Source organism: Pleurodeles waltl, chromosome 6 (genome assembly GCF_031143425.1).
Source record: "Pleurodeles waltl isolate 20211129_DDA chromosome 6, aPleWal1.hap1.20221129, whole genome shotgun sequence".
Classification (NCBI taxonomy): domain Eukaryota; kingdom Metazoa; phylum Chordata; class Amphibia; order Caudata; family Salamandridae; genus Pleurodeles; species Pleurodeles waltl.
The window spans coordinates 1,662,960,004-1,662,986,012 of NC_090445.1; the positions used below are offsets into that span (position 1 = coordinate 1,662,960,004).

At 45.4% G+C, this 26,009-nt stretch overlaps 1 protein-coding gene across 3 annotated transcripts in view; it reads right to left on the reverse strand.

Moving 5' to 3' along the window:
* The window catches only part of GPSM1 (G protein signaling modulator 1), a 581,170-nt gene that overhangs the window by 165,820 nt on the left and 389,341 nt on the right, over positions 1–26,009 (reverse strand). For all 3 annotated transcript variants that reach the window (XM_069241618.1, XM_069241617.1, XM_069241619.1), the window contains exon 11: positions 24,005–24,184. In XM_069241618.1, coding sequence (XP_069097719.1) covers positions 24,005–24,184 — 180 coding nt within the window. The remainder of the gene's footprint in view (positions 1–24,004; positions 24,185–26,009) is intronic.

Here is a 26,009-nt window from a genome sequence, read left to right on the forward strand (position 1 = left end):
AATCGAGTTGAATGCTAATTAGTCTGTGGTTCAGTTTTGATTGTTGAAGCCATCAGTTTATTTCCTTAGGATGCCCCATAAGGCAGTCCAAGAGTACACCAAGAACAGAGATTGGCAGATGTACCCCGCAGCACCAGCATCATTCAAAACTAACAAAACCTCCAACAAAACACATAACTCTGTGCATAAAGACAATACAACACCAACATACCATATACTTGGGTTTCACCGTGTTTGCAACTACACATACCAACAATAACACACGCAAAACTCCTGCACAACGTATTACACAGCACTCCTCACACACATCCAGCATGGCACAGATAGACCACCTTAATGGTCATCAGTGTACCCAAAATGCATCAAACCGTACCATAATCACCCATCGTACAGGACCCAGAACACCACTAACAAACTCCAGACAGCCAGTAGATGGATTCAAGAGCTGCACGGAATGGAAGCACTGGGTAAGAGTGGGAGACCTGCTAACCTACCACAAAGCACTCAATGCCACATAACCCAGTTAGCACCAAAGTGTCTTGGCTACTCCTCTGGTTCCACCAACCAATTTATAACACATTTCACCACCGTACTTTTTATTACAGCTCGCAAACAATCACACACTGCAGTCTGTGCTGAGTCCTTGAAACCTGGGAGAAAAGGCACCAGACCCAAATGGTGCAGCAAAGCCATTCCAATGGCAGAATAAGCAACATACAAATGCGTAGAACATAACAAATCCTAGAGGATAAGACAAACAATTTGTGTTCTCATACATATGTGGTGAAGTCCTAAAACAAGACCCGAGTGGGCGATTATAGTTCACGAACAAAGACAGAGGTGAAAAGTCTCCAGTCTGTCCATCTATTGCTGAAGATCAACTAAAACGTAAGGAATAACAACAGAGAGACATCTAGGCAGGCTTGGCGGCCCTTTTAAAAGCCTACCTACATGGAAGACATGGACACAGTTTGAGGCTTCCTTTACTGGTAGAACAGCGGGCTCTGGGAGGGAGTTTGTTGCTCCGACCTGCTCTATTACAGGCCAGCCTTTAAGGACAGTGAAGGTCTCTCCTGCAGTCTGGAGAGTAGATGGAATTTTCCACTGTAGTTCAAGTTACTGTAATCGTGATGTATGTGTGAATAAGGGTATGCATGCTTGTATACATTACGGTCACCGCCTTGCACGACATCAAGAGCGGTGAGTTGTTCTAGCCTCTGGCTGGAGGTCTGGTTTGGTTCTGCAGAAGGTGGTTGTGCCAGGAAAGCTGACAGCATCCAAATATAGCATCATACCCCTTGGATGATCAGATAAATTTATTTAACTTGACTATACAGGGTGAAATAGGAAAAGGTGGGAGAAGCAACAAAGGCGAGAGGGGATTGAGGGCACCGTAGGACCGAAAGCATCTGTCAAGATGAGCGGATAGGGAGAGCTATGGACTGGGCTATGCATGGGCATCATTCAATGACTGGAACACTTAACATAAGTGAAAGCATAAGTTTCATGAGCCTTTCTTGCTGCCCTCCGACATTAATTGTACAAAAGCCAGATCTACATAGCATGAAACAAGATGCCAGTCCACTGTGGACTGCTGTACACCAGCAAATGTATACTGTTTTCTTAACAAGAGTCCTATCAATCAACTAACTTGAATTGTATTATTTGAGTCTGGACAAAAGTCCCTGTTGAACTGCCTTGATTACCATTCCTGATGAAGGCCTTGGACACCCAAACTTAGAGCCGAAATGTATCGACACTTCATGCATCTATTAATGACCACCACTACTAATCGTTTAGATGTACTGACTGTATCAGCGGTCATCTGGCAGTCAACTAACATGCAATGGGAATGTCCATTTGTGCTGTGATTTAAGTAGTTGTCAACACCTGCCATACACATAAAAAGCTGAGACATAAAATGGAATTGCAAATAGGGATCTGTTTCAGCGACTGAGAGCTTTTGGAAGACCTCACATCGATCCATAATTGATTAATCCAAATTTGATAGGAAGCTGTGGGTGCACATTTTCTAACGTATTCAAATTCAAACTGTGGATTTATGGGAAACTAAAATATGTTCAGTGTGATATTGAAAAAGTTTGACATCAAAAGACTAATGCAAATAGCCCTGATGAAGTCAGTGATGACGAAACGTGTTGGCTACAGCAGATCATCAGCTGACTGAATCAAGAAGACGCTACATCAACAGTGACAGGTTTTTGATTGTTGGATTGCTTATGAGAGGAATGTATGAGGGTGTTTGGCTCAATCCACAACTAACTCGTGGCTACACAGTAAACGCACTGATAGTAATGTTTTATAGTGACCTTCGTATACAGCTCACCATTCAAAAGAGGGACTGGAATGCAGCCCAGAGTAATTACAAGTGATTTAAATTAAGACAAACATTCCACCCATCACGTTACATTCATTTTCTCAGTGTGATGACCACAGTGTGTTGGGTATATTACAGACGTGGGTGGATACTGTGCTCGTTTGGAACTGCCCTTCACTGATGAGGCTCAGCTAGGCAAAAATTTGTCTGTAGTTTATTTGTGTTTTCTCGTTCAGAATTAATTTTACTGACCAGGACCAAGGCTGATTTACATATGGTTAGTCCCTGCCTAGAGTTTCAAAGTGAGCAAAAAAATAAGAACAATGGAATTGAATGTGGCCTGGAGTAATTACCACTGGTTGGGTTTTATTCAACCACTCAACCATCATTATTTTTCTTTTCCAATTAACTCAAGGTCATACATGTGACCTACAAGCATCGTTGAATGTTTAGTCACGTTCTTCTCAGGTACCATTCCCTAGGAGATACCATTTCATGTTGGATACCTATTTTTAGGTAGATTTACCCGTCAGACTCTTTACGGTTAATAATAAGGCTCAGTGTGGGACATCAGCCAAATCCTTCTATGTATCTCATCTTTTAGGTGGACACAAAATACATTTACCTAATTTACGTTTGCGATTTACATGGTATATAAACCTTTCATTAAAATGGCAGTTGTAACACTTAAAAGCGAAAATCATGAAATAATACCCCAAAAACCTTTCAACCTTCAAAAATTCAGCAAATCTGTCAACAGAAGATGTCAACATCAGTCTTCAGTGTTGTCTGGCCAATTCAAAAGCACCTACTTGGCTCCCGTAAAGAGTGCAATGAAGATTTGCCATTAAGATGTGGTAAAGCTGGAAGCAATAGAGCCTCGACTTGCGGTAATTTTGCACATTTGCACCTGACTTGGAAGTGTGGAGATCCTTCATATTACATTGGCGACGAGGATGGCATACGGACCCAGGCGCGCACGACACAGTGGTTCAGGATAAAGCAGACCACCACTCTTCTCTGGGAATCAGGGTGGTCCGCATTCCACTTGGAATTCCTATAGGAGGCGCTAGGGGTATTACATTTAGAGTACAGAGAAAGTGGAAGAATAAATTATTTTCAGCCACTTGTGGCTTCACATCTCTTTTCACCCTGAAAAAAGGGAAACCAGCGGTCACGACCAGGGCACTGAGTATGTCATCTCCTGCTGAATAGAGCAATGTGTAAATCAGTCATAAATCATTCAGCTGGAATAGGGAGGTTGTGTCTGCGATTTGGAATGCAGGATGGTTGGCAGATTGGGTGCTTAGCATGCCCCGTGCATCCCTGGGTACATCACACAGGTGGGCAGGAAGGCAGTGGTAGGAGCGAACATGACTGGGATGTGAGACTTTAGGAGCCACAGTGATGCAAGCAGAGTGGTACAATCCACGGTTTGTGCGGTGAAAGAGCAGTGACTGGATCACAGCCAGGGTGTATGATGAGATCAATGTCAGCCATAAAGCAGACACGGAGAAGGGCAGTCACCCAGCACAAGCAGCAGTAAACAACAGCTAACAGCATCTGAGAGCCTGGCGACCTTTGTAGAACTGTGCAGCTGGCATGATGCCCCGGGAGAAGCAGACACATTCTTCAAGTGGGGAGCGAAAATTACCTTCAACTCAGCCACTGATCTTTAAAGAGGTCAATGAGGTGAGAGGACCTATCAGGGGAACTCATGATCCAGTGGGTTCTGGGACAAGTAGTTCTGTCACAGGGCATCTGTCTAGAGAGCCATGGAAGTCTCGTTGCAGGTTACAGCTAAGCCTCGACCTTGGTGTGGTCTCCTAGATGCTGGGCAAAGGCATTAGAGCATAGCCAGCTCAATCCAGTGAAGAGCAGCAAGGCCCACGTGCGGTGACTTTGGGCATGACTGGACATAGGTAATGAAGGATGGAGAGGGCTTGGTGATACTTGTCAGCTGCCAGAATTACTGGTCGGGGTTGAATAACAATGTTCAAAAACATTCGGAGAAATGCCCTGCGCAATTTTCCAAAAAATCAAAATATTCTGCTGTACCTTCTGTGTAATGGACGTTGCATTGAACGCGTAGGATGTTATCAGTTCTAAACATTTGTTCCCCTATGCAGTCTATAAGTGCTGGTTCTGTGAAGGACAGAAGCATCATAGACTTTCACTGATGTTCGTCCCAGTGCTTAATTTGTAAATAAAAACGTGCCGGTGCTCAAAGCCCTCCTCTTAAGCGGCTGCTGTAATTAAATTAAATGTGGGAACGGAATACTGAGGCAGCGTAATTCTGAAGCCATCTCGGGCCTCTTTAAGCCATTTACAGCCACTCTCTGCCCCTTCAGCTCCCTCTTGCAGCTTTCTGCTTTCTCCCACTGTGACGCTTTTTCGTTTTCTCTTCCTCCGTCTTTCCCATATGTGTCTTTTGTTCGCAACAAATGCTTGGGGCAGAAGAATAAGCGCCGGCCCTCAAAAATAAGTGCCGGTGCTCAGCACCAGAAACAACAAGCACAAATTAAGCACTGGTTCGTCCACGAACGAGTGGTGGGTCCACGGGAGACACCTCCCCTGGATGCACGCTACAGTAGAAGGCAATGCAACTTAAGGCACCGAACGATGAACGTCAGTGGTAGGTGGGAAGTGGTGGCCATTCGGCAAGCCAGGAGTGCAGAACACCACTGAATAAAGAGCAGGGCATGCATACTTGATATGCATTTAACATGCGGTATGTGTGTGAAATGATTAGGAAGAACTCACAGCCAAGGCAAAAGCCAAGCCTCAGGGGTACGGCTTGGGTTATTATTTGCAAAGCTACTGGGCTATTGAGCCGCTGCCATCATTAACTGGGAAGAGAGGGCTGGAAACTCCCAGGAGCACGGGGCTGACTCGATCTAATGGAGAATGAAGGTGATGCGAAGCGAGCACATGGGAAAGAGGGCGGCGGATGTGATTAAACACTTTACCAGTGTCACAGCTCGGGCCTTCCGAGCCTCCACGGTGGGAGCTCAAGTGTGCGTTCTGGCTCACGTTAGAACAGCAGAGGAGAGTCTGTAATCACAGTGACCTTGGCAAGGAGCCCACCGCCGAGCAACACGGCTGTCTAACCTTGGCTCTAGCGCTTGGGTCTCCCTTCACCGCCCTACAATTCCTGTTACTTTATTTTTATCTTGTATCTTCTTTTTCAACCCGGTTTCTCCCTTTGTCATTGCTTCTCTGACTCTATTCCTTCTTCTTTCTCCAATGTTTCCATTTCTCTCTCATGCGCGGTTCCAAAGCCTGATGATGTGAAATCAATCCTCCTCCCCAAAAATGAGTGCCGGTGCCTCCCACCTAAACCTCTGGCATAAATTAAGCATGATGTACAAGGCAACCTGCTGAAAACTTGGATCTTCATCACACCCACCGAAAATACGAACTGATCAAACGTGCGCAAACATGTGAACTGGCTCGTGTGAATAGTTGACTCAACTCACCCGAACCAGATTTCCAATCTTTGTGAGATTTCTCTCTAAGTCAACTGAGCTGGCCCTCTAATATGATTAATTCCATACCCAAGTTAGAGTGAGCCGAACCACAGTTCTCATCAGGATCCGTTCCAAGCTCTTTGCAAAATATGGAATAAACTGGAGTGGTTGCTCTAGCTTTCAATGGGTAAATGAGAGCTAAATTATATTTGATAAATATTTGACAGACACAAGTTTCACATATTCCTAAACCCTATCCATTGACTGTCGAAAATGACATAACTGCTTTTCAGCTAAGGAGTCTGTGAACTTTGAAACTTTACCCTTGAAGTTGTGCATGTGGCAAACTGCACACTTTGTACAAGTAGTGAGATTTCACAAGGGTCTCCAAAATGTTTTTTTGGTGAAAGAATAAAAGTAAATTATTTTGCTGCTCTTTCCTTCCTTTGGCAAATTTGTATCACGAATAATCCTGTGATCGTCTTATTATATTTGGTTATTTTTTTACTTATGACTCGTGTCACTACCAAAGTGGGTCCTGGATGTGTTTGGAATCAGCTTTTGACTCCGGAGGGAATGGCCTTATTACTATCGGTAGACTGGGAAGTCTCTGCCAGCTCACATAATGTTCCCAGTGCCCCATCCCTATTCCATACATTGGGAATCAGAATTTATGAGGCACAGCATCTGGTCTTCTGCATCATCTCATCCAAGGATTCTCTCGTACACCTATGGCGCCGCCAACAGTATCCTCATATCTGGAACCATGTAACTGGGACATTGCAAGACTGCGCACCCTGCTGTTCTTTACACGAGACACACATACGGCTCAGACAAATAAAAAATAAAAAACACCCAAACCAACTGTTACTGATCACCCTGACCTGAGATCCATTTGGGTTTAGCAAATTAAGAATATTGGATTTAAGGCACCTTGTGCAGACTGGACTCTTAACTTTCCCATCATCATATAATTCAGACGCTTGTTCATGTGCAGTGATATGAAGTTACTGAAAGTAGATCCACACAGCTACGCAAGACTCCTAAATAAGCAGCCCAGACTGGAATGTTTTTGATCAAGTGCCGCAGGTTGGATTATTATCCACTGTGAAAGATTTCAAGGAGAGCAGCTTAACCCCCAGACCACATCTCAGCCTTCCCTCTTTCTTCTTAAGTTTGTTGGTTCACTATAAGGTCTCCTGAGCTGTACCTGCCGCCGCTTGATAGTCTGTGGCGATCTTTATCCTTTTGGTCATGAACCATCGAGATTAGGACTGAGTACTGTAGGACATACCTATTGAATCTCTCATACATGGTTATCACGCTGGTTATAGATCAGGATGGAGTCAAACACAATGTGGGTTTGATCACCTTTTTTGCAAATGCTGAGATAATTCGTTAAAAGAACTGATAAACACCTCTGCTGAGTCAAGAAAAGTAACAAAAAAAACATAAAACAAAAAGAGAGAAGGCACAAAAGCAGAGGTGAGTCAACATGGAGCAACGGGGCAGACAGAAAAAAGAGACAAGTAAGGGATATCACAGGAGTTGAGACAAGCCTGATTGAGAGGGCTATGGATGGAGGCTTCCCTCCTAAAGAAAGAACAAACATAGAGGAGACCGCAGGAGGCAGCAGGGATGAGTGAAGGGAGAGCGAATAGAAACAGTGATAAGGATGTCTCCCTCCACAGAGAAAGGAAAGTCTCCGAGTTTGACATTGATGGGACTGACTCAATGAGTTAACGCATTGACAGACACTGCCTCTGACTCAAGGTATGGGTGAAAGATACATCATTAAATTATCAACCTCATCTTCTGTCTGGAGACTATTCACCCTCACCTGATTCTCTCTCTTGTTATTTTCCACGTGTACCTCGATTTGCTGACACTTTGCTGTCTCTCTCTTTAGTCCCCATGCGTATCTTCATTGGCTGCCCTTTGTTATTCTGCTTTCGGGTTCCACCACCTTTTCCAGCGGTTCTTTGAGCACTCTGTTTATCCATCTTTTGGCCGTCTGGTCCAGGAAGGACGTTCAGGTCTCTAGCAGAGATGCTCTTAAATAGTGAAAAAGTTGCTTCTGAACACGCCCTAGCTCTAGTTAGCCAATCAGCTGCAAAACCAGATTGAGGAAAAGCGTTGGAAGGTGGATAAATTCAACTGAGTGCCCCATTGCTTCATTCAGATGCGTTCATGGAGATGTAGCTATCCATTGATTTATTTCAAGGTGTGTCAGTGGACCAGGCTGAAGGGCCTGGGATGGAAAGGTGGTCCCTAAAGACTCTTTGCCTTTCCTATGTAGATTATTTGCCTAGTCAAAGCCTAGCTCCGAGGAGGTGGCACCAAGGCCGATCTAGATGTTCTGTAACACAACTGTTACACACAACAGCATAGCCGATGTTCGGTGGTTCAGTAATGGTGGTACCGACCGCCTCCCACTTGTGATTCGGGACTCCACAGGCTGTCTCTCTCTTGTGATTAAGTATGCCACAGCCTTTATGACAATGTAGCCGAGATCATTTTGGCGATAGCTAGATTCACACCTCCTTGAGAGACGTTTTTGAGAATATTGCTGGTTCGGGTGGCTCAGCCTGAAAGAAGAAATTCTTAAGTGGGCCAAATTTTAATTAGTGGACTTCACAGCAACAGTGAAGGGGCTGTGTTCGACCAGTTTCTGGGCCTTTTCACATCCTGGTGGGGTCTGGTGGTCCCTAATTTAGCTCAGGGCTCTTCTGGTTGCACCCAGGTATAAGGCTGGCATTGGTCCATGTTCACAGAACTGGAGACGGGTGTTAGAAATTGTCCTTGGTTGGCAAAAAGGGTACCTTCATTTAAAAAAATGTTATACAGTAGTTCATAGTTGTGAGTCTGCAAGACCGAGCCTCCACTAATGGCCATCCCATCTGCATTTTGTCTTTGCTGTTCTAGCTCTCAGCCGTCTGTAATGGGGTCTCTCAGTGAATTAATCAGGATTTTTAGAGCGCGGATAATCACTCAGGAGGGTATCCAGGCACCAGGTCTTGCTGGGATCAGTCCAAAAGCCAGGTGTTGAGGTCCTTTCTAAATTCCGGGTTAAAGTCCTCTGCGTGCTTCCTCTGGTCTCCTTGAGCGTCTCGGCTCAGGCAGTGGTCACGCCACGGGATCAGTAACAGAACCACAGAGGGAACTTGAAGACTGATCCTAGCCTAGAGACGTGACACACGACTCAAGTCCAATTAGGGCCAACAGTCCATGAAGATGCAGCTAAGTGGAGATTGTCTAAATGCTGTAGTGGGGCTCTAGCTTATGACGTTTTGGCACCACTCCACTGCCAATCAGGTGGTTACCAGCGTTTATACAATTGGGAACCACTGGAAGTCTAGGGCTGGCTTGGGCTGGATTCAGTGTGTATTCCAAATCATAGCTGGAAATAGAAAAAGAAGTCACTAAGGCGATGTACTCCTGTTGCTAGACAGATTTTACTGGGTCTTTCCAAGTCGAGTTTTCTTGGTGGGAAGGTTTGTGTGTTCCACAACTCCTGGGAATGAGAGGATGGCATAGTAGGTTTGCGCCCCAGGACAAAGTAGCTTCAGGAGATCTCTCTCAGCCCGTGAGCAGTGAGGTCAACTTGAGCCAAGTGAGAAGCCAATATATTAGATGTGGTCTGTAGAGAGAGGATTCTGGCCTTTGCTCACATACACACCAGCCGAGTTGTCACACAGACAGTTCTGTTGCACGTGGGTACACTTTAACCCCTGTCCTCAGCATCCCACAGAACTTAATATGGGTGGGTCTTTGAACCTCGACCAGAGTTTGAAGTCATACTCTGCCTCCAAACATTAACAATTCACTGTGATCAGCCAGTGTCCTCACAATGAGGGGGACATAGAAGATGCCCCCATCAACAGCAGATGCAGTGGGACTCTTTTTGGCCATTATTCGCTCCAGAGCAGAGGGAATGCAGGGTGCCTTTCCAGCATAAAACAAATAAATAAATGCATGATGGTGCACAGTCTGGTCCTTTTGTACAGCAGCATAGCCCTCGGCCAGGAAGGGCAGAGGGGACATTGCAGACCAGTGGGGCAGGCGGGCTCCTTCGAGCAACTGAAGGAGCCCATGGTGCCCCAGCCAGGGCTGCCAGTCACAGCCCTTCTGCAGGCTGCCTGGATTGGATGTGTACTCCCTCCCTCCTGCACACCCTATCTCCTTCCCTCCCGCCCTCCTTCCGTTCTCCCTGCTTTTGTTTTCCACAATGCTTGTCCGTGACACCCATAATCATAAAGTACTGCAGTTTTAATTGCAGGCCTGCATTTTCTGATTTCAATACATTAAAATGTTCCATTTGCTAAACTTGTCAATGGAATTACCCAGAATGCCTTGCTGGCATCTGGCGGCGCCGAGCTGTGTCTGAAGAAACTGCTGCACAAGCTGACAAGCAAAAAAACACACACAAGGTTTTTTCCAATAATTACCCAAAACCAAGGCCTCTAGCACTGGTCTGTATTCTGCCGAGAAACATTTATAAAATAACTAAATCGCTACCGCTGGCACAGAAGACACTATTTCTGATTGGCTGACTGATTCAAGGCACTTGCAAAGTGGTGCACTGAAAGGGTCTACGTATGAGTGCAAACATACCACCCACGGGCCCCAAACAGGGGGCGAGTCGGGGAGACGCCCGCAGGAGACGGCTCCTGCGTAAAGCAGCAATGAGGGAGTACAGGGGACTGCCAAAGTACACAGAACAAGCAGGATGCAGGAGAAGTGTGCGTAAACCTCTCTTGCTGGCTGCAGGCCCAGAGGTTACCGAGCTCTTAAATGACTTGGCATCCGAAGCAGGGCTGGCATTAGGGCGGTGCGGCCTGTGCTGCTGCACTGGGCGCTAACACGGAGGGAGGGCACTAAACTCAAGGAGTGGGGAGGGTTAGCAATAATTTACGATTTAAAAGCATCTTCTGCAGGGTTCCTTGTGTGTCTAGCTTTCAGGCAGCAATAAAAATGTCAAGATAATTCGTGTGATTCCTGCTAGAGAGTGAGACAGAGTTTGGCCTAACGGCAATTTTAACTCACCACAAAGTAGCACAAAAGGTTAATGTGCCTGCTGCAAAGTGCACTTTAAAACAGATAAAATGTATGTGCAAGAGAGGCTACGGAGAGATGAGGGGGACTTTTGACAGGTGGCAGTGATGGAATCCGAGGAGGTCATTGGTGGTTGGGGGCGGGAGGCGGAGATGGTCACAACGGCGCTACCAGCGCTAAAGCCAGCCCTCATCCAAAATAGTTTCTCTGCACTTAGATAAGTAAAATCACTGCAGTTGTCCCAGAGATTAAACGAGCAAAAGTCCACTGCCAGTCAGAGGATCGTGCATCCAAAACAGGGGCTTGCGTTTGTCTGTACGGCCACAGGGCTGAATTCAGAAGGGTCTACTCACCCAGTCATCTTTTCAAGGTTGCTAGAAATACAGATTACTGCTGTAACGAAGGGTAATTTGTGAGTGTCGAACCTGGGTGCAGTTCACAGCTTCAACCCCTACACGAACCCCTTCTTCACTCGTTTAACTAATGTCATGTATTTTATTTTGTTGCTCTCTTTGGTATTTTGTGTTTTTTACTGTATTTCCTGGCACGTGTGGTGTCGAATGGCCACTTAAACTTTTAACATTTTTCTTTCTCACACATGGCATTTTCTGTGATGGTCGGCCGGCTCCACGCTCCAAAAGGCACTGTATGCCTGTGCCTTCGCTCCAGCCCAGCTGTTCAAGACAGCCTGATGGAGAGTTTTGAAGTGCGCATGTCGGTTTGGCCGTAGCAAAGTAGCCAGCTAAACCATCCTGTGCACTTCAAAGAAAGGGGCCACTCATCACTTGTGCCAGTCACTGGCAGCAGAGACGCGCTGGCCCCGCCCTGAACTCGCACTTTGTTTGCTGGCTGAAAGCGTCAAAAATAAAATGGCAATAAAGTTATTTTATTACCATTTTATTTTTTATGCTTTCTGCACAGCAGTGCAGGGGGGCGACGCTCCTCCGCTCCCATGGAGGAACCGCCATTGGCCTCTAGGCTTCCCGGCTTGCTGGGGGTTGTTTTTATTCACTTTATCCAGGAACTTGACATGCTCGTTCTCATGTTTCGACTTCCGGGGTCAATTCAAGTTTGAAGTTCTTAAGGCTTAGTGGCCTCTTTAGTATACACACACCCTTCTGCCCAGCAGGTCATCCTCCTCCGGTTTAGTGTGTCTTTTGCTCGGTAATAAGTTAAAACACCCTCATGATCAGATACGTTGTCTGCTCCACACTCTCCCCAGGACAAATGACTTCTTCCTCTTGGAGAGCAGAGGATGGTCCAGGAACCCCGCGTCCTCCTCCCAGACAGAGGTTTAAAATATAGCAGAAAGCATCAGTGACAGAGTAGCACCGGCCGAGGTCTCCTCCTCTTCACAAAATGGCCCCTGTTGTTATCGGACAAGCTATTATTGACGCGGCGGAAGGATGCTTGAAGTTTCAGCCAATGAAGGCGTCAGGATGTTCTTTACGTTGTTAAAAGTCAGAAGACTCAGATACATACCCAAGGATTTCATAGGAAGTCTTACTCTTGTTTTAAGGAATTTAAGGTCTGGCAACTGGGGTTCGAGACTGAGGAAACGGCATTTTTTTTAAAAATGGTGAGTTCTTCAAAAAGCAACCCCAAGAAGACAATCTCACCCTAGCTTATTTTTAATCCCCATATTTGAGACATAATCCAATTTTTGTATTATAAATGGCACCTAAATGTGTTGGTATTTGGCAGACTTAAAATCATATGCGATGGTAGAGCCTTAGAAAATAATTTATGAGTGTAAAGTTACCACTGCTAACTTTACACCCGTGGATAGAGATCTCGATCACTGGGTGATGAGTTCCCGATGGGAAGGCATAGGGAAATTTAATAAAGTTTATTATTGCCTTTAAATGAAACTATTTTAATGTGCAAAATAAATGTGAAATAACGTAAAATATTTAGCATTAACATGGATCTAACAAAATAAAAAGCTACAGCACATTAGTTTATCAGTATATCGAGTTATCTAATTTAAATGGCAAACTCCTTCATTTATGTAATTTAACAATAATTCCTATGGGGTGTTTTTTTAATTCCCCGTCTCCACTGTTTTCCATGGGAGTGTGTGGCACTACCTGTGAGTGGCTGTGTGGTCTGCGGTATTTAGATGGTTACTGACAGCTCCAAGGCTGCAAGAGATCAGGGCTTGCAGGTCAAGACTTCCCTGAAGAAGACGGTATACTTCTCTGATTCCGCTTCCGGAGCACCCCTGCGCTAGAGTATCAGCCGTGGCCCACCAGCTGCGGAGGTGCAGTCACGTGGGCCTGCACGCGTCAGCTCGTGGTTCCACGTGGAAGCCTTGGGCCTTCTTAAAACAAAGAACCAATCTGAATCAGTCAACCGCTTGGGCTGAAAGCTCTTGAGGTGGCCTTGGTAAGGCAGCGCCCTGAAGCGGTTCTGCCGGTTGTGTGACTGTATGGAAGTGATCAGCTAAACAAACAGCGGGCTAATGCACCCACTGCATAGACAATGTGTGCAATCTTCCATGGTGGGAGTGAATTGGCCTTTCAATCTTCTGGGGTTATCTTACTTTGAGTATCGCTGTAGCGCTTTAGGCCAAGCTAATTTCAGCACTATGCTCGGAGGGACAGAAAGATGACCTAGGATTGAGAAAAGAAAGGGGCTTTGAAGAAGGAATATCGACGCACCTTTCGGATGGAGCACCCTTCACCAGAATACCAGTACCTTACTGGGTAGAGGGATGTAAGTTTATGCTACAATCCCTGGATAGATAAGGGTTAAGCTCCTAGCACAGAAATAAACTGTTATTATTGCAAGGCACTATAATGTATATCAGTCCATCCTGTCCCACGAAGCTGGGTAGGCAGGACAGTGGGCGCTCACATGCCCTGGCTGTGCCCATCCTCAGTTCACACTCACTGATTCTTTCCTCTGGATGCCACATCGACATCCCTACGTCTCAAGACATAGTTATTATAACATACAGTAGGACATGTACAGTCAGCGCCTAGCTCCTCTCTCTCATATTCAAGCGCTACCAGCTTCCATATTGAACATCACTGCTTTGGTTGCCTACTTTCTTAAGCGCTCCTCAAGACATCCTCCTGCTTAACAGCAGCACGACATTGTGTCAATATCTCTATACACGTCTGGAGCACCTCCCAGGTGTTCACATACACCAACAATCTCTCCACATACAGGTGACACCAACCAAAACTCTTCCCATCCAAGCAAGCATCCAAATAGAAGTTTAGTTGCGCCCTGTAAATGAAACGTGCACCCAATATATGTGTCTTCCTTACCTTTCTGAGATAAAAGAAATTGGTACAAACACTCTTCAGTGGCAAAGTGGACCTGATGCGGTCACGCGTGTGGCTCCCGCTAAATGGGTCCCACTTAGATGTCAGAGATATACCTTTCTCAGCTTACAATCGCTGCTATATTTTTAACCCAATCTAGGGCCCCTGGGTAAATAAGAGTAGCATGGGGGGGGCCTGAAGACTATTTTAATATTTTTAAAAACCGTATCAAAATATAAATGAAAAAACACCTTTTCCCATCTGTGAAAGGATGAGGGTAAAGTCCGGCCGGGGATACTAGACGACTGAACGTGAACTCGAGGATGAAGCATGCTACACAGTCGTGTGTGAGTGAAAGGTCTAAATAAAAAACAATGGATGCTTCCCTGTTTGGACTGAAAAACCAAAAAAAGAGAGGGCTGAGGAACTTCGGAGGTACCTTTCTTGTTTGCCTGAACCTATGATTAGTCAGAGGAAGATGAATAACCCTCCCAAAAACTCCTCACTCCCTCTTCTCGTTGAATGGTGTAATGGCCAGGCGCCATCTTGTTTGAGGCTCGCTCGGCTCCGGCCCATCTATTTCTGCTGTCCTCTCACCTGGTCCTTGAGGCAAACCGTAGATAACGAGGAGATGGCACTGGCCTGCTAAACAAAGGGTGCCCTCTCAGGGTGGCAGACTGCTACACCAAGTGTTCATGAAGTGAGATGTCACTCTCTCTTAGTAAGATTAGATGCATTTTATCCCAATATATTTAGTCAGCTTCTCTCTCTTTTTCTTAAAGTCTGATTCTTTTTCCCCGCCTATCTCTTCTTCTTTTTAATCCTTTTCTTTTCCTTATTCTTTCTTCTGCCTTTCCTACTACTCTTTACTTTTGTGTCTATGGGCCGGATTTAAGGTTTGGGGGACGGGTTACTCCGTCACAATTGTCAAGGATATCCCGTGCACAGTATTATGCGCAGTATTATGATTCCCATAGGATGTAATGGGATCGTAATACTGCGGGCAGGATATCTGTCACGTTTGTGACAGAGTAACACCATCCACCAAACCCTAAATCAGGCCCTATATGTTCTTCTATGGCTCAGTTTCTTTTGTCTTTAGTCATTTCATTCTATCTTCCTCTCCCATGTTTTCTTTTATTTCCCTCTTCAACTCTTCCCATTACCTATCTCTTTTACAATATTTTTTCGCTCATGCACGATTCCTCACTGTATATTGTCCCTATTGATCTTTGTCAGCGAGCAATAAGAAACTGTTATGCCAGTCATGTGTTGGCAAGTTAGCAGATAACTAGACCAGGCGTCTCCGACGAGTGACTCCTGAGCTACTGGTAGCTCTCCAGCTATCAGTAAGTAGGTCCCCTTTGTGGAGACTAGCAAATTAGAAGGTTTTGCATGGTTTAATATAAATATAAAAATGTGTGCAATCTCAGGACTATTTTGTTGATTTTTTGAGAAAATTGTTGAATTTCCAAAATATGTTTAAAGCTGATATTTGAACTATAAATCTTGTCGCCGCGGGCATTGCAGCTATGGTTGTTGTGTTACCTAAGTTTGGGCATTCCAAACTGATAAAGCATTTTTTAAAAATATTTCTGCTGATACATCGAGGTCCTCGCTACTGGTAATCTTGTGCAGAGTAACCACTAATGTTAACTTGTCTGATGTGGTCACTATTACTAAACCGACAATATTTGCTGGAATGGTTTTCATTGAACATAAGTAGCTTTTAATAAAGTAAAGGCTGGAAACGGGATTGTAAACAAAGTTGGTTCTTGTGACTCTTGAAAACAGTTCAGGTCCGTGATACAGAAGAGCATGTAGCGGACAGGAGAGGATTACAATAAAACAGGAAGAGCCACCAGGCAACCAATGACATGAAGACATGACAGGAAGTGACATCACTGAAGCTAAAATATAGATCAAGGATTAATTTAATAGTCTGTATAGTGTCTAATCAAAGCCCCAAATGTGCATCTGTGGCCTCCAGTGATCAATTTGAGCTTCAAATACCAAGCTTTAGCCTTAATGATCCAGGCGCAGCCATCACATGCAAAGGGTCAGTGATCATATACCCTCAGAAAGACATTATATATCCAAGCACAGAATAAAATGGTTTGACACAACCTCCGAAGGGAGTAGCCATACAAATAATCCCACCCCCACATTGACCTTGACCCCCATTACAAATGGCTATAAATGAGCAAGTAAATGGGTGAGCCCAGCAGTCATTCAGAGTATTGCTCCCCCAGAGGGAATTCCGAAATGTCTATCCTTTACTCCATCCTTCTTCCAGCCTTTTTCCTTCTTTCTGTCCTTCCTTTTATGTTTTTCCACCATTTCCCATCCTTCATTCTGATGACGCTTCTTTCGACCATCTTTAGTTCTCCATCCCACTTTGTCTTTTTCTTTTCTTCCTTTCACCATACATCCACCCTTTAGCCATACATCTTCTTTAGCTCTTCCTTCACATTGCCCCTCCATTCAAACATCTATCCATATTTCCTTAAATCTATTATTTAACTTATGCTTCTCTTTATCCATTCAACCTTCTTTGCATCCATCCATTCTTCTCTCCCTTTCTACAGTTTTCTCTCAGGCCAGCTGTCTTCCATCCACCTTTCCATTCATCTCACCATCCACCCATATTACGAGCCATTCATCTTTCTCTCATCCTTTCCTCCCTCCCTTTCATGCTCTCCTGTTTCCAGTTTCATTTGTTCCCCGCCTCACAGCTCCATCACACTATCCACTTACACTAGTATTTATGAGTTTCTGTTTGGAGGCCAGGAACTCTCTGCGCCAAGGAAATTGAACTATAAACAAAATATTTCAAGTTTTATGTTAATCAGAACTTTCCAGTGGCATTCACTCCCAATCAGGCTGCTAAAGTGTGTGTGTGTGTGTGTGTGTGTGTGTAGGTGGGGGGAGGGGTTTGGGAAGGGGGTGGCAGCGGTCATGATACCCCTGAAACCTCCTATTACGAAATAAAACTTTAAAATGTCCAGATACAGCCTCAAATGTCCATACAGAGCTCAAATATCCAGCTAATGCCAAATAACCAAGTTACACCCTCGGACACAGTCGAACATTCACTATAGTCTCAGGTAGGCCCTAAATGCCGGATCGTTTCAAGATGCTCATAGATAACACTAAACGCCCCTTTCTAACCCAACACATCAGAGTCAAGAAATGTTTCTGTCCCTTGTCATTGATGAGGGCTAGAGTAGGTGCACGGGGTGGGTTTCTGTCCTTTGCCATTGATGAGGGCTAGAGGAGGTGCACGGGGTGGGTTTCTGTCCTTTGCCATTGATGAGGGCTAGAGGAGGTGCACGGGGTGGGAATGCCTACTTCTTGGAGCAATGACTTCCCTTAGAGAAGATTATACTATCTATTGCCAACAATTCACTTCACTGTGGGCATCTCTCTAAGAGGACCACTAGGTCTGCATCACCTATATACTGTATGGTGATATGGCCACATGTGATAATATACAGAATAATAAGGATAGTACTCATACTAACAATTACGACATCTCTAATACAAGTCATAATAAAATAACAATAAGAATGACTTTGAATTAGTACTACTCTTAATAATATCAAGTTTATTACATTCTGCGTATATGTAACATCTGTTATTACTAAACTCGGTGCTGACAATGCAGCATGCATAAAACAGTAACCATTCCACTGGCTTCTATTGTAAAGCCTGTGTTTACTGTGTCCTCCCACAGGCACTCTCTGCCCCCCAGATGGGCACTGTGCTACTACTCTTTACAATAAAATGGCAATATAAAAGGCTTCCATCCTCTTGGTCATTAACCACTTCCCGCTACATCCACACCCCATTACCATAAACCTGCTGTGAAGGTTTTTACCAAATAATATGCTGTGAGGAATATGGCTGTAGTTATGTCTGGATGCCTGCTCACCTACGTTTAACATGAGAGTGCCTAGAAGCAACGTTTGCAAGGGTAAAACAACCACCATTCCTGGTCCACATATTGAGGAATATGCTTTTACCTATGCAAAAAGGTTTTGTTAATATTAAAAGTCCACACAAATGGTAGAAATTCAGCATTTGCAGATTCAGGCATGGTAGAAAGTTAATGTGGGTTCTGCCCGGACCTATGTACAAATGTTGGTAAACTCCCACCCGCGCCAGTGTGTGAGTATGCCAACCTACTCCTGGCGAGGCAGCCATAAGTATGTTTCAAGATGGTAACTGGGCAGGAATATGCCAAAAAGTCCAAGGGGTGTAGGTGAAGGGGTTGTTCCATGGGAAAAATACTTATTATACCATCTGTAATGTGTGCCAGGCTCCCCATCACGTGCATTCAGCTTGTGGATCCCACCGCCTCACATCACAAAGGGGTGAACATATTTCAAGGTGACCCTTCCTTCCAGATACCGCAGCTCAGCAGCAGGCCAGCACCCTGGGGTCCTCTTTTTCAATATTTAGAAAACTGATGCACTGGCCGCTATTTTGTGGCATTCTGTGATGCAGTAAGTTTAAAAGAATATTTAACAAGACCATTTGTCATCAGAATGATCTACCCAGAGTAATGAGTGGGGCAGCGGTGCGGGTTAATGTGCTTGCTTCAGAGAGCTGAGTGCACTGTGTGTGTTATACATGTCAGAATGACTCATCCTTGGAGGTTGATACAACGAGCACCACTGAGTGAAGCAATAGTCAGATCTGTTATCACAGCACATGAGAAGCAAGGTGACACAGTGCTATTTATATACCCAAGTATTATAATTACTTTTAATAGGGAAGGGAGCCACGTGATTCTTAAAATATTACAGTCTGCAGAGGAAATAATGAGAATTTGATATTTCAAAATGCTCTTTGAAAATTACTTCCTCTAAGTTAGATTTAGGCACTATCCGGGACTGCGAACACCCTCCTCAGTCAGTGTCTTCTTAAGGACTCTTGGGGGCCCGGGAAATACAGTTTTTGGGACCCCACTTTAAAAAATGAGGGTCACTTAAACACAGTTGAAATATGCCTTATTTGTGTAAGGATGAAAAATTATATATATATATATATATATGTATATATATATATATATATAAAACAATGCCTTGCCCAGGACCCCAAAATCCTTACGATGACCCCGAGAAAGAGAAAAATGTGGTGGCAGAAAGAAGAGAGGTTTGCATATAGAAATAGGTAGAGTTGAGACTGACCGGGCTCCTTTGAAGATAGATGCTCTGGGCCACTGCCCACTTTGCCCATGCCTAAAAACGTCTCTGTCCCCAGGTCCCCATTATTAGCTGACCGGAGCGGTAAATCTGGAGGTACCGCTCCCACCAACTCTGAATGAGCCGGTGTCCCCTCACTCAGCACTACCAGATGCAGGAATATTGGGAACGATTTTCATGGGTGAATTTTGCACCTGGTAAAACCATCCTCAGATCCACTGACATATCAATCCTGCCCATAAGAGATGAAAACTGTCTGTGGTACCTTCCTGGGATCAGGAATCTGCATGCAGGAAAGGGCCTAGTTTTACTGGGTCCACCTGTTATTCCCCAACATGAAAACATTAACTTGTAATGCCCGGGTTCAGGTGAGGAGACTTCCTGCATCATTAATATCAGACCCATGTCAAGTCCCCTGAATTCAGGCAATTCACAATGGGACTCCTACTGGTAAAACCAGCCTATCAACCTAAAAAATAAGCCGGTCCCAGGATGCTTGTTTCTGGTCAAGGGAGGACCTGGCCTGGCAGTTCGGGCTGGACTGTTCCCATGGGTAACAGGATCAAGACTGATTTGCATATTGCTGGGTCCAAACTGGAATGGCATGGTGAGCAAAAAACTGATGGATTAAACCCAGATCTGTGACTGGGGGTGAATGTTTGATTTGGTCTACATTCCGTCCATCAACTGTTCTTTTTGCAATTGTCATCCCAAATGGGAAGGGTATGCCCAGACATAGGTCCCGTGCTCACTATGCTACCAGATTAAAGCTAGCCTGCCTGAAGAGGGGTGATAACCCGAAACCAGTCCCAGGATGCTCGTTTCTTGTCAAGGGAGGACCAGACCTGGCAGTTCGGGCTGGACTGTTTCCATGGGTAACAGGGCCAAAAGTGATTTGCATATGGCTGGGTCCAAACTGGAATGGCATGGTGAGCAAAACAAACTGATGGATTAAACCCAGTTCTGTGACTGGAGGTGAATGTTTGATTTGGTCTATATTCGGTCCATCAACTGTACTTTATGCAATTGTCACCCCAAGTGGCAAGGGTATGCCCAGATGTGGGTCTAGTGCTCACTATGCCACCAGATTCAAGCTAGCCTGGCTGAAGAGGGGTGATACCTCGAAACTGGTCCCCAGATGCTTGTTTCTGGTCCACGGTGGACCTGGCATGGCAGTTCGGGCTGGACTGTTTCCATGAGTAATAGGGTCAAGACTGATTTGCATATGGCTGGGTCCAAACTGGAATGGCATGGTGAGCAAAAAAAACTGATGGATTAAACCCAGATCTGTGACAGTGGGTGAATGTTTGATTTGGTCTATATTCCATCCATCAACTGTTCTTTTTGCAATTGTGGTGGATATAGACAGATATATTTTATTTAAGAGTTTGGAAAGGGTGTTTGAAATTACAATTATGCCAGCTAGTTTTTGCGAAGTGATAAACTTTATGGCTTTAAAAGGTTTGAATTTTGTGACCATACTTCTTCATCTTATAATAGTAGAAATGTTGCATTGAAAGATAAGATGCAAATGTTCTACATTTCAGAGATCTCAAGTTGTTCAATGCCAGTTGTTGAATGTTAAGCACTTTTCCCTCACATCAGTCCATGTTCAAATACTTTTTTTCCCATTAAAAAGTTGGGACTACAAGTACCATGTGGCAACGTGAAGTGTGCTAAAAATCCATGGCTAGCTGTCCATATCACATGTGCTGTGGTGCAACGTGACTTTACCAAAAGCCCTTTCTGGAGAAAAACACACACAGGCGGTCATTCCAACTTTGGCTGGCGGCGTGCGCCGCCAGCCAAACGGGAACCGCCAGAATACCGCTGCGCGGTCAAAAGACCGCTGCGGTTATTCTGAGTTTCCCGCTGGGCGGGCGGGCGACTGCCAGAAGGCCGCCCGCCCGCCCAGCGGGAAACCCCTTCCCACGAGGATGCCGGCTCCGAATGGAGCCGGCGGAGTGGGAAGGGTGCGACGGGTGCAGTTGCACCCGTCGCGATTTTCAGTGTCTGCTATGCAGACACTGAAAATCTTAGTGGGGCCCTGTTAGGGGGCCCCACGACACCCGTTACCGCCAGCCAGGTTCTGGCGGTCAAAACCGCCAGAACCAGGCTGGCGGTAAGGGGGTCGGAATCCCAAGCAGCGCCGCCATGGAGGATTCCCCTGGGCAGCGGGAAACTGGCGGGACACCGCCGGTTTCCCGTATCTGACCGCGGCTGTACCGCCGCGGTCAGAATGCCCATGGGAGCACCGCCAGATTGTTGGCGGTGCTCCCGCGGTCGTTGGCCCTGGCGGTAGTCTACCACCAGGGTCAGAATGACCCACATAGTCTCAGGCACGCTGTTCAATGGTAAAATATAGCCAGCTCTGATCAGACCTGTGCATCTAGCAAAGCAGCACATGTTGTGATAGAAGCACATAGCACGGATACCTTAAAGAACAGAGTATTGTAAAAAAGGCTTGCCCAGAGTAGGTCCCTAAACCCAAGCTGCGTGCCACACTTTGAGGATAACCACTAAGTATGCAAATGATGTCGTTTTCGATTAATTCTATGAAAACCTAACTTATGTTGCTATGCTGAAAGTGTAGGAAAGTAGCATCTTTCTGACTGGAGATATACCAATGTTGGTATAGCTATAGTGTTGTAATAAAGAAACCTTTATTTTTGCAACACCTGGGGTCATTCTTTCTTGTGATTGGATAATGACTGACTATTGTGGTATTGTAGGTTATTTACATTCCTCCTGGATGCGCTTTAGCTGCTCACCACAGCTACCTCTAGTGAGCTTTGGCTATCTGGACCCCTAAACACTATCACTAAGGGTTGCCTCGACTCAGTATAGGGTGCCACACCATAGGTGTACACCATAAACTGAGCCAGCCTCCTACAGAAATGTCCTAGTCTGGAGCACATTTTAACAAAAGGACAGCAAACTAACATTTTAGGAACTACCATGATTTCCAACAGCATGGAAATTTGTGCACAGGGACAAATTGCATCTAGAAAGTGACATAGGCGGTCATTCCAACCCTGGCGGTCATGGACCACCAGGGCCGGGGACCGCGGATGCACCGCCAACAGGCTGGCGGTGCATCCCAGGGCATTCTGACCGCGGCGGTACAGCAGCGGTCAGAAACGGAAAACCGGCGGTGTCCTGCCGGTTTTCCGCTGCCCTGAGGAATCCTCCATGGCGGCGCTGCAAGCAGCGCCGCCATGGGGATTCCGACCCCCTTACCGCCAGCCTGGTTCTGGCGGTCTTGACCGCCAGAACCTGGCTGGCAGTAACGGGTGTCGTGGGGCCCCTGCAGTGCCCATGCCAATGGCATGGGCACTGCAGGGGCCCCCTAACAGGGCCCCACCAAGATTTTCAGTGTCTGCTAGGGCCCCACCAAGATTTTCAGTGTCTGCATAGCAGACACTGAAAATCGCGACGGGTGCAACTGCACCCGTCGCACCCTTCCCACTCCGCCGGCTCCATTCGGAGCCGGCATCCTCGTGGGAAGGGGTTTCCCACTGGGCTGGCGGGCGGCCTTCTGGCGGTCGACCGCCAGCCCAGCGGGAAACTCAGAATTACTGCGGCGGTCTTCTGACCGCGTATCGGTATTCTGCCGGCGGAACTTTGGCGGGCTGCCTCCGGCATACCGCCAAAGTTAGAATCACCCCCATAATCTTTTAAATTGATTTGATGTTAACTATTATTTAAACCTAGCCCAATTACATGCCACCTTTGTGTGGGGGGGGGGGTGGGACAGCATTTGGCTAGTCTATGCCAGGTTTTGAGGATAACCATAGACTATGGGAATTAGTTTCATTTAGATCCATTGTCTGTAAATGTATGTTAGGTGGATATCCTGGACATTTATCATGCATAGTTAGGTGGATATCCTGGACATTTATCATGCATACAACCCTCCTGGACCTATGATGGACACTCAAGGTTTTCCTGAAGTCATTTCTACAAACATGTCAACTTTGGATGCCTATATGATAATGACACAATCACAACTCTCCCCTTTGTACGCTACATGGAAAGTTGTACATGTAACAGGCACTCCACTAGGTTCAATGTATTTGCCAGTAAATACAGCCAACAGGGCAACAAATAATTTTAAATTAAAGTTGTAGTGCAAGGTCATTTGCAAAAATCTACTTCAAAGTTCTTTACTTGTCTAGCTTTATAGATGTTTGTAATGCCTGTTAACTGTTTACAAAAAGCCAAGGTTATGGTGAAGGGGTACCACATTTGTGGGTGATGGTCTAGTTATATCAACTAAATCTTGCAAAATTCAAGTAGAACGCAGTTGTGGAAACAGTGAAATCACAGCAGGAATTTATTGTACCTTCAAAGCAAACTCCAGCTGATGTGTTGTCTGACTTTTAAATATGACGTGTTCCCTCGCTTTCAATGTTCACAGGCACTTGCAAGTGCAATTTTGTACTTATCATACATTTTCATAAAAAATTGTGTTGTGCTTCCTTAATCTATATGAAGGCTGCTCAACTAAGCGAAAACAAATTACATTTTACAAAGTCTGGAGCACTTGTAAATTAGAAAAAGGATCCAAAATGCTACTGTCATGATCAAATCTGAAGTGAAAAGACCAACTTTTCTCACTATCATCTCAAGCATAATTAAGAAAATCTGCCCTACCGAATGCGTTACTTGAACCCTGACATCATTGGAATCCAGCGCTGAGTCCACAGAATTCCGTGGCCTTCTCTCAGAATTTACGTGGCCATCTCTGTATTTCTTGCCTTTCAAAGGTATGGACATCAACTCTTTCCCTGTCATTTTGAGATCACCCATGTGGTGACTGTCACCGTTCTTCTCCTGTAGAAGAAAAAAAGTTGATCAATTTTAAGTTCAAGAAGGTTGCTTGATGTTGGTCAGTCTAGTTATGTTGTGTTTGAAGTACAGTCAAGCAGTGGCAGCTAGAGGCTCAGTGGGTCAAACACTCACTGCTGACATCTGCAGGTGACAAATTTGAACCTCTGCAAAGCCAATTCAGCCTTAGATCCTTCTGAGGTAGGTAATTTCAGTATCATTAAATTGGGGCACCGACACCCATTACTCCAATTTATTTAGACATTGTCACCAGGAACTGCCAAAGTATGAGGGCAAAAAATTTCATATGCTAAAATGGCCTTCGCTTTGAAAAATTGCTCTTGGCAAAAAAAGAAAAATTAGTTTTTGTGCATTGTACTTTCACAGGACCGTCTTTTACATTTAAAACACCTAATTAATTAGTCTGCAGCCTTCAAGTACTCAGACTTTGAGCCCGATTCATGAAGAGTTTCTTGTGATGTACTCCTATATTACTTTGCGCTTATTTCGGAAATCCAGGAGTACTACAAGAGTAAGTCACTACCACCTACAGCTTAATCATTGTTAATTTTATCCTGTGTGTCTGTACTCCACAAAACGCAGGTATTTCTCTTCCAAAGCTTTTACTATAATGAACATGTTACAACATGCATTCCTGTTATAATGGATACTTTGGTACCAATTTAGAATGGAGTATCTTAAATCTACACCTGTCAAACGTATTCCTGCATGTTGGTAGAACTCAATCAATCAAACATGAATAGAGTGCAGCACATCACCCGTGAGGATCTTGAGGCACTGGAGCTGTAAGCTGCTGCGGGAGGTATGATCATTTGACTTCCGGGTCTTTAGTTCTTTTCAGAATCACTGGAGTGATGGTGCGGTCCTGAGGTGTAGGGTTGAAGAGGTTGTTCCAAACTTTGGCTGCCATGTGCAAGAAGGAGCCTCCTCCGATGTTACCTCAATGGATCCGTAGGTTGTCTGCGAGGGAGAGGGAAGCTGATCAGAGGTGTCTGGACAGTTGGTGGAAGGTCAGGCGTTCGTTGATGTATGCTGGTCCTTAGTTGTGCAGCGCCTTGTAGGTGTGGGTCAGCATCTTGAACTGGTATCTCTTCTGAATCGGGAGCGAGTGTAGTTTGATGTGATCTCGGTCCTTCTGGGGAGGTCGAGTACGAGTCTTGCCAGTGAGTTCCGTATTGTCTGGAATCTCTTCACAAGGCGTGCTGTGATTCCTACATAGAGCGTGTTTCCATAGTCCAGTCTGCTGGTGATGAGAGCCTGCATAACAGTCCTTCTGGTGTTTGCTGGGAGCCACCTGAAGATCTTGCAGAGCAGGTGAAGGGTGTGGAAGCAGGTGGATCAGACTGTGTCGACTTGTTGTTCATGGATAGCTTGCTGTCCACGATGATACTGAGGTTGTGGGCGTGGTCTGTTGAGGTGGGGGTGTGGAGCTCTGCAGGCCACCATGTGTCAGTCCATAGCGAGGTGTTCCCAAAGATGAGGGCTTCCATTTTTTTCAGTGTTGAGTTTCAGACAGTTATGCTTCATCCAGTCTGCTACATTCATCATGCATCTGTGGAAGTTCATTTTTGGGTGGAGGCCGGTGTGGTACAAGGCGATTTATTTGAGGGTGTTTCCTTGAATCCTAATGTGGTGGAGTCTGTTGATCAAGATGTGGTGGGAAACTGTGTCAAACGTGGTGGACAGGGCCAGGAGGATGAGAGCTGCTGTTTCCCCACACTCCAGAAGGGCTCTGATGTCATCCGTGACTGCAATCAGGGCTGTCTCAGTGCTGTGGTTAGCTCGAAATCCAGCTTTGGGAGGGGTCCAG